General features: G+C 45.1%; 1 protein-coding gene across 1 annotated transcript; it reads left to right on the forward strand.

Annotated features, from left to right (window-relative positions):
• Positions 1-390: 390 nt before the first annotated feature.
• On the forward strand, positions 391-4727 carry LOC123086601 (cytochrome b-c1 complex subunit 6-1, mitochondrial). The gene is made up of 4 exons (XM_044508369.1): positions 391-553; positions 3594-3678; positions 4289-4378; positions 4481-4727. Coding segments are annotated over exons 1-4 (210 nt in total). The 5' UTR covers positions 391-551; the 3' UTR covers positions 4514-4727.
• The last annotated feature ends 5420 nt before the right edge of the window (positions 4728-10147 follow it).

Consider the following 10147-nt stretch of genomic DNA (forward strand, 5'->3'; position numbering starts at 1 on the left):
CATCTGGAGCAACGGGGTGGGGTGCGGGAGATGAGGAGGGAGACGGGATCGGGAGCGAAGGGGTAGGGTGCAGGAGATGAGGAGGACGGGTGGTTGTGGGACGTGCGTTCGTGGGTAGTGGGTCTCTTTTCTTCTTCTTTTTGTTTTGCTTTTTTTTCGAGCGGGGATAGGAGAAGCGGGGGTGAGGGACACATCGTACGTGGTGGTGGTGGGGGGGGTCGAACCATTACGATGTTCGATTCCCCTTTAATAGTAGAGATTGTACATGCCCTAGGGCGCCGAACAGGAGCTCCTCGATTTCTCAATGTCTAAAAAAACAGCCTAAAAAAATCTCAATGTCTAAAAAAAACGATTTCTCAAAAAAATAAAATAAAATCCCTCACCCACCCACCCACACCCCACCCCCGTCGTTGCTCCCGTGGTCCACGGACCATTTCCCAAATTTTCCCCACTCGCGAACCCTAACTTCGACCAGCCTCTCCCTCCAGATCCCCTCCCCTCCTCTCGCCAGGAGCAGAACCCACCCGCTCGGACCGCGCCGCGTAATCGCCATGTGGGTACTCCTCCATCTCTAAGCCCTCATCTCCTTCCAGTTCGTTGCTCGGTAGCGTCTGAATATCGTTTGCCTGCTTCCCGCGATCCGTGCGTTGCGTGTCATTTATGCGTGTAGCTGCATTGGTTGTTTCCTTTCGATCGAAGCTATATCGATGGAGCTACGGATTTACGCCAGAAATCCAGCGGGTTGGGGTATGGTCTGGTTGGTCTCTGCTGGGTCACGGCTTGGAAATGATCTGGAATGGGGAGGAACAAACTCGCTCTGTGGTCTTGGGGGTAGATTGTGAGCTGCCTTGGTGCCTTTCCGTGCGTGTGGGCAGTTTGATGCTTGCTTTCGCTTTGGAGAATCGTGAGCTCGATGCTATCTTCTGTAATGTGTGGTGATACACTGCATCTCTACTGATGGAAATGTGTATGCATCTGCTAGTGCCTAGTGGGCTCTAAACCAGTGTGTTGCAATAATTTTGACTACTGCTTTATTGAGGAGGTTAAAATGCATTTGAATGAGATCCCATCAAACGTAGAATTGGGGTGTCTTAGAGCATCTCTAGTCCATCCCCAAAAGCTAAATATTGGGCGAATTTTTTTGGTTCGGGGAATTATCAGTTTATCACTCATATGGCACTTCCCCCATTTCCTTTAATCCCCCCAAAAATAGCTTTTCATCCCCCAAAAGTTCCCTCTAGCCCATATTTGCTCTGGGAGAGGCACTTCTCAGTAAGAATGAGGAATACTGCTCGACCCGCTAGTCTCCCGCCCGACACGCCGCCGCAACCCGCGCCACCGGCCGTTTGCCGCTCCGATGACCAGGGAAATGGATCCCCTGGTCTGTGCTGCACCTCCAGCCACCCTCTCCGGCGCTGGAATCCCGCCGGCAGCGGTGAATTTTGTCTCCACGGCGGCGTCGGCGGCGCCATTGCCGTGGAGGACTACTTTCTTCGCCATGGACAGCTCTGCCTCTGCAGCCTGCAGCAACGCCTTGTCCTGCGCCTCTTAGTTCTTCTGTCTCGCGGTCGCTCTCGGCCTTGGCCTTGGCCTCTGCCGCGGACTTCACCTCCAACTTCAACTTGCGTAGCTCCTTCTTTGACGCGGTCCAGCTCTTGCGACACCTCAGCCTACTGGGTGTATGAGGCCTCCTTGACGGCGTCCTTTCGTGTCCAGGGTGCCCACATTGCTTGCAGCCTTGACCTCTAGGACGTCGCTTTGGCCTTGGTCTGGTTGATTTGGCGTTCCAGCTCCTTTGCCATGGCCCGTGCTCTCGATAGCTCCGACTCGGCGCCGTCTCGCTCGTTACCACATATGCCTTGCATTCGTTCAGCTTGTCCATGTTGGATTTCGCTAGTTGTTTAATTTCAGTGGACAGGTTCTGCATACAATAAGGTACTCCCTCCGTCCCAAAATTCTTGTCTTATATTTATCTAAATGTGGATATATCTAGTTACGTTTTAGTGTTAGATACATCCGTATCTAGACAAATCTAAGACAAGAATTTTGGGACGGAGGGAGTATATATGAACTACAATTAAACAGTACTAGTAGCCTCTTGATCACAAGAAACAGGGAAGATATGTTAAGTCGTCCATGAATTTTGGAATTAAAAGAGCACTTCTTGAGCTAGAACATGCTTCTTGGGCAGCTTGCTCGCCTTGAGCTTCACCGCCTTGTGGTACTCCTCAAATTTGGGACAGTGTCTGCTGCATGTTGTAACAATGGAAATTACCGCAACATGACTCTTGCATGTTGTAGGTGTTCGATGAATCGCGCAAGCCTAATGTGTGCAAATTTGAGCTTTTGGCGGATTAAGCTTGGGGGGTGGACTAGATGAACACAAATTTAACCCCCCAAAATATGGGAATTAAAGGATGGGGAATAAGATGAGGAATCAACTTATGGGGGATGGGCTAGAGATGCTCTTAGATCCTTTTCTTTTAATCACGCTGCTGCGCTCTCGTGTGTTTCATCTTAGAGACCACTTAATCTTGATTAATGCATCTGATGGAAGATATGGTGTTCCAGGGATAGGTAGGAGGATATGATACTTGAACCCCAAATGCATTAATGCCCCATCTGCAGCTCTTTATGCATGTTATGTTATTATGAAGTCAGAGTTTTGTCCTTCTGTTTTACATGGCTAGCTTGTGCTTGGTTTAAAAAGATTAAAGCAGTATGTCAGTAGCTGCATTGTTTATCTCCTTTCTATTGGAACTAGATTGAGGTAGCATCAGATTTCGCACCAAGAATCTAGCGGGGTAGTGTATAGGATGAATAGTGTCTCGTGGGCTGTGGGTCACAGATTCAAATCAAGAAAGGACAAGAACAAGCTCGCTTGGTTGTCTTGTGGGTTCAGTGTGCCCTATAGCTGTTGATTAGTACTACACAGCTAAGATAACTGTGTAGATAGATGGACAGTTTCTGGCATGGTAGGCAGCTTGATGTTTATTTTACTTGGAGAATCAAGAGTTCGAGGTTATCTTCTACTGTGTAGGGATATAGTCGTGTTGTACAATCCGCTCCAACTTCATTAACAATTGGAAATGTGTATGCTGCTAGCATGTCGACTGTTAGTAGGCTCTAAACTAGTGCATTGCAATTCACGCCGCATGTCTGCATGGATAATTTGAGATGAGAATCCCTTTCTTACTATATTTTCTAGGGTTAAGGTGCATTTGACCTGAACCCCATCTTAGCTGGAATTGGGAAATTCTAGTCATATTCTTGTTAGCATAGCATGGTCTCCCTGGGTGTTCATCTTTGGTGATGTCTTCGTGTTGTTATCCTCTGATGTAAAAGATGACGTTCCAGGGATAGGTGGGAGAAAATAACCAGCCTAGAATAGAACAATGTATCCTGCGAGCTACCTGTCTACGCAGTGCATTTTATCCCGTCCGTAGCTCTTTATTTTGATTATGTAGTTATTAGATGGTTGACTTATGGTTTTCATACCAGAAAGGCAATGTGTTGCACCATTCATAAAAGGTTATGGAACAGTCAATTTCATTCTCTCAGCTTTTATTGTTTCTATTGTTGTTTTATCTCAGGGCGAATGAGGAACCCGTTGATCCCAAGAAGTATCTTGAGGAGCGGTGCAAGCCACAGTGTGTAAAGCCACTGTATGAGTATGAGGTGTGCTCTTTCTTTCTTTTGTTGTAACACCCTCTTAATTTTGACTGGGGAATTTAATGCGACAATACTGCTATTTCCATTACGGGAGTTACGAGAAATGACACTCTTTGGTCAGCATAATTATGAAACTATTTGGCCATGTGAATGTGAAAGTTTTTCCGCTGTGACATTCATGGTATTTTTGTATTGAAGCTTTATTTTAATTTTCCAGTTCAAATATCACCCTTCACATCCTAAGAAAAGTTGCATAGCTCAATTTTGTTACTTTCTGTAGTGACAATCTGTTCAATTATTTCAGTGAAAGTTAAATAATAGCTTCTAGATTGGTTGCACTGTGAAGGATTCATATAATCCTCTACTCTCTATGATGCTGTTTCCAAAACACAGTATATTCGGCAACTGATTAGAACTACTATCATTTGTTCTGTTGGAACAACACAAATGTCTGCTTAAATTGTAAGGTTGAAAACCATTTAGATCTCCATTGATTTAGTAATATTCTTCTTCATACTCAATTTGATTTTTCATCGCCATGCTGTTTGATTTATGTCAACATGATACTCCTATGTGATTACTTCTCCAACCTGTGTGGTGGCTGTATGATGCACAGAAATGTATCAAGAGAGTTGAGGCCGATGATACTGGGCACAAGCACTGCACTGGGCAATATTTTGACTATTGGTCATGCATCGATAAATGTGTAAGTACTTCCTCTCAAGTCAGAGATGGATACTGTTAAAAAAACAGCATAAGAAAGCACTGCCAAGATTGAAAATAACATGCCTCGTATATGCATCTGCAGGTAGCACCAAAGCTCTTTGAAAAGCTGAAATGATATTGGGGCGCTACTTTCAGTGAGTCAGCCTGGTCATTGGCCAGAACCTTGTTCAAGTTGAAATATTTGTCGAGTCTGCAAATTGTCCCGTGACTGTGTTTCGATTTCATGAACTTGTAATAAGAGCAACTATCTTGACACTTTTTGCAACCATTGATTTATGTTTGGCTAAGCACTGATGACAACTATAACAATTTGATGTCTGTTGATTACAGTTCTGGTACTGATCATTTTTCTCATCAAGATCATATCCAACGCAAATTGACAAGATTTCAACAACCCATAGCTAAGAACTGTGCACGCACCATGTAATGACCCATGAATTGGAGGTGGTTTCTGGTTATAAAAAACATTTGAGGAATATGTTCTGTAAATGTTTGAATCAAATATTTGCTTGTAAAATTACATGAAAAGAAACAACACTATGTGATCATGCTTACAGATGTTTAATTTGGCTTTCGGCCTAGGGTGGAAACATAGTCTTTTTCCATATACATCTGTAAAAGTTATACTTTATTTCTTAATTTGTTATCTATACTCCCTCTGTGCCAAAATATAATGTATTAAAAAAAATTACAAGTCAATGTTTACTATGTTTGGTCATGTGTAGGAAAAAATATCAACATATGCAATACCAAATAAATAAAATATGAAGAAATATTTCATAATGGATCTAATGGTACTAATCTGGTATTTGTATGTACAGATTATTTTTCTATAAACATTATCGATGTAGAAACATTTCACTTTTGAAAATGGTTTGCCTTGTACTCCCTCCGTCTCATAATATAAGTGGTGTTAGAAATGCTTTTATATTATAAGACGGAGGGAGTATTGTGGAACATAGGGAATATGTGCTCATGGGCCCTCCAAGAATTGCAACATTGTTGTATCGTTGTGTTGGTAGACTCAAATCATACAAGGTAGAAGTCCACGATATAAAATGTGAGTTTTCTCTTTCTAAATTTAAGCTTTGCCGAGAACCAACAATTTTGCTTGCATGACGAGAAAGGTTGTGCCTCTAGCTCACCATGGATCAACTATAGGCATATACCATATTAATGTGATTATTCTTTATGTGGAAGACACATTCTCGTCAATAACGATCCGCATGTGCTTTGTGATGATTTCATCAATCTTGAAACTTTGTGACTCCATTTTTAGTAGAATTTGTATGTGTGTGCGCGAGAGTGAGCGTCTACATTGTATTGGTGTTTCTTAAAAGAAACTCTTAATTGTTGATGGTTTGACATTATCGTCAAGTACAAATGGACAACCACATTGATCGACAAGACCTCGGATTGATCGTGTGCATTCATATAAATAAGTCCTTGTCTATTTGTTGGAGAGACTTTAACTTGTTGGAGAGGCATTGCCGTGGTTATGAAGTCACTTGGACTCAACATTCTTCTCCTTGAGGCAATTTCACGAGCTTGCCCCAGATATTCTTGGTGGATCTTGAAGTGATCCATGGTCCTTCACATACTTGCTCAGAGGCAAATCCACACGAGCTCCCACACAAGGTATTGTTGTCTAGGAGACGCCAAATCTCCTAGAGTAATGGATCAAGACCTCTACACTTGAAGATGATTTTGCTCTCTCTCCCTCTCTCCCTCTCCCTCTCCCTCTCCCTCTCCCTCTCCCTCTCCCTCTCTCTCTCTCCCTCTCTCTCTCCCTCCCTCCCTCTCTCTCTCCCTCCCTCCCTCTCTTTCTCTCTCTAAGATTTTCCTCTCTTAAGATGAGACTCAAGAACAAGATGAAGCTTGCACATAAGTGTGGGGGCATCATGAAAGAGCCATTAGGCTTCATGATTGCCTTCTTGGAAGCACCGGAAATGGGTCAGAACAACCAAAATTCAAATAAGTCGGTCGGTGCTAAGGCTGAAAGATTGTGGATGTCGCCTAGAGGGGAGGGGGTGAATAGGCGCTTTAAAATAATTACGGTTTAGGCTTGAACAAATGCAGAATAGAACTATCATTTAATTTGTCAAGCACAAAACCTAAAACAACTAGGGTCACCTATGTGCACCAATAACCTATACTAAGCAAGATAAACAGCTAGGTGATAGCAAGATATATAACATGAAACACTATGACTATCACAAAGTAAAGTGCATAAGTAAAGGGCTCGGGTAAGAGATAACCGAGGCACACGGAGACGATGATGTATCCCGAAGTTCACACCCTTGCTGATGCTAATCTCCGTTTGGAGCGGTGTGGAGGCACAATGCTCCCCAAAATCAAAATGCCACTAGGGCCACCGTAATCTCCTCATGCCTCGCAAAATGCAAGATGTCATGATTCCACTAAGGGACCCTTGAGGGCGGTCATCGAACCCGTACAGATGACAACCCTTAGGGGCGGTCACCGAACCCGTACACTTTGGCAACCCTTGGGGGCGGTCACCGAAACCCGTACAAATTGCTCGGGGCGATCTCCACAACCTAATTAGAGACCCCGACGCTTGCCTGAAGCTTTACACCACAATGATTGAGCTCCGAAGCACCACCAACTGTCTAGGGCGCCCAAGCACCCAGGAGGAACAAGCTCTGGGGTACCAAGCACCCAAGAGTAATAAACTTCTCAACTTTTCACTTCCACGTATCACCGTGGAGAACTAAAACAGATGCAACTAATGTTGGAAATATGCCCTAGAGGCAATAATAAATTAGTTATTATTATATTTCCTTGTTCATGATAATCATTTATTATCCATGCTAGAATTGTATCGATAGGAAACTCAGATACATGTGTGGATACATAGACAACACCATGTCCCTAGTAAGCCTCTAGTTGACTAGCTCGTTGATCAATAAATGGTTACGGTTTCCTGACCATGGACATTGGATGTCGTTGATAACGAGATCACATCATTAGGAGAATGATGTGATGGACAAGACCCAATCCTAAGCCTAGCACAAGATCGTGTAGTTCGTATGCTAAAGCTTTTCTAATGTCAAGTATCATTTCCTTAGACCATGAGATTGTGCAACTCCCGGATACCGTAGGAATGCTTTGGTGTACCAAACGTCACAACGTAACTGGGTGGCTATAAAGGTGCACTACGGGTATCTCCGAAAGTGTCTGTTGGGTTGGCACAAATCGAGACTGGGATTTGTCACTCCGTGTAACGGAGAGGTATCTCTGGGCCCACTCGGTAGGACATCATCATAATGTGCACAATGTGACCAAGGAGTTGATCACGGGATGATGTGTTACGGAACGAGTAAAGAGACTTGCCGGTAACGAGATTGAACAAGGTATCGGGATACCGACGATCGAATCTCAGGCAAGTATCATACCAGTAGACAAAGGGAATTGTATACGGGATTGATTGAATCCTTGACATCGTGGTTCATCCGATGAGATCATCGTGGAACATGTGGGAGCCAACATGGGTATCCAGATCCCGCTGTTGGTTATTGACCAGAGAGATGTCTCGGTCATGTCTGCATGATTCCCGAACCCGTAGGGTCTACACACTTAAGGTTCGATGACGCTAGGGTTATAGGGAAAGTATGTATGCGGTTACTGAATGTTGTTCAGAGTCCCGGATGAGATCCCGGACGTCACGAGGAGTTCCGGAATGGTCCGGAGGTAAAGATTGATATATAGGAAGTGTGGATTTGGCCACCGGAAGTGTTCCGGGCATCACCGGTAATGTACCGGGACCACCGAAAGGGTTCTGGGGGTCCACCGGGAGGTGCCACCAGCCCCGGAGGCTTGCGTGGGCCAAGAGTGGGAAGGGACCAGCCCCTAGGTGGGCTGGGGCGCCTCCCACCAAGGCCCAAGGCGCCCTCAAGAGGAGAGGGGGCAAACCCTAGGGGCAGATGGGCCCTAAGGCCCACCCTAGGTGCGCCCCCCTCTCTCTTCCCCTTGGCCGCCACCCAGATGGGATCTGGGGGCTGCCGCCACCCCTAGGGAGGGAACCCTAGGTGGGGGCGCAGCCCCCCTATATATAGTGGAGGTTTTGGGGCTGCCCAACACATGAGTCTCTCTCCCCCAAGGCGCAGCCCTACCTCTCTCCCTCCTCGTCTCTCGTAGTGCTTGGCGAAGCCCTACTGGAGTACCGCGCTCCTCCACCACCACCACGCCGTCGTGCTGCTGCTGGACGGAGTCTTCCCCAACCTCTCCCTCTCTCCTTGCTGGATCAAGGCATGGGAGACGTCACCGGGCTGCACGTGTGTTGAACGCGGAGGCACCGTTGCTCGGCGCTTAGATCGGAATCGACCGTGATCTGAATCGCCACGAGTACGACTACCTCATCCGCGTTCTTGCAACGCTTCCGCTTAGCAATCTAAAAGGGTATGTAGATGCACCCCCTTCCCCTCGTTGCTAGATTACTCCATAGATTGATCTTGGTCATGCGTAGAAAATTTTAAATTTCTGCTACGATCCCCAACAGTGGCATCATGAGCTAGGTCTATGCGTAGTTTCTATGCACGAGTAGAACACAAGTTGTTGTGGGCGTCGATTTTGTCAATTTACTTACCGTTACTAGTCTTATCTTGATTCGGCGGCATCGTGGGATGAAGCGACCCGGACCGACCTTACACATACTCTTACGTGAGACAGGTTCCACCGACTGACATGCACTAGTTGCATAAGGTGGCTAGCGGGTGTCTGTCTCTCCCACTTTAGTCGGATCGGATTCGATGAAAAGGGTCCTTATGAAGGGTAAATAGAAATTGGCATATCACGTTGTGGTTTTGGCGTAGGTAAGAAACGTTCTTGCTAAGAAACCTATAGCAGCCACGTAAAATTTGCAACAACAATTAGAGGACGTCTAACTTGTTTTTGCAGCATATGCCGTGTGATGTGATATGGCCAAAAGGATGTGATGAATGATATATGTGATGTATGAGATTGATCATGTTCTTGTAATAGGAATCACGACTTGCATGTCGATGAGTATGACAACCGGCAGGAGCCATAGGAGTTGTCTTAATTTATTTATGACCTGCGTGTCAACATAAACGTCATGTAATTACTTTACTTTATTGCTAACCGTTAGCCGTAGTAGTAGAAGTAATAGTTGGCGAGACAACTTCACGAAGACACGATGATGGAGATCATGGTGTCATGCCGGTGACGATGATGATCATGGCGCCCCAAAGATGGAGATCAAAAGGAGCAAAAATGATATTGGCCATATCATGTCACTATTTGATTGCATGTGATGTTTATCATGTTTTACATCTTATTTGCTTAGAACGACGGTAGCTTAAATAAGATGATCCCTCGCAATAATTTCAAGAAAGTGTTCCCCCTAAATGTGCACCGTTGCGAAGGTTCGTTGTTTCGAAGCACCACGTGATGATCGGGTGTGATAGATTCTAACGTTCGAATACAACGGGTGTAAGCCAGATTTACACACGCAATACACTTAGGTTGACTTGACGAGCCTAGCATGTACAGACATGGCCTCGGAACACGGAAGACCGAAAGGTCGAACATGAGTCGTATAGAAGATACGATCAACATGAGGATGTTCACCGATGATGACTAGTCCGTCTCACGTGATGATCGGACACGGCCTAGTTGACTCGGATCATGTATCACTTAGATGACTAGAGGGATGTCTATCTGAGTGGGAGTTCATTATATAATTTGATTAGATGAACTTATTTATCAT

The sequence above is a fragment of the Triticum aestivum genome, chromosome 4A, assembly GCF_018294505.1.
Source record: "Triticum aestivum cultivar Chinese Spring chromosome 4A, IWGSC CS RefSeq v2.1, whole genome shotgun sequence".
Lineage (NCBI taxonomy): Eukaryota > Viridiplantae > Streptophyta > Magnoliopsida > Poales > Poaceae > Triticum > Triticum aestivum.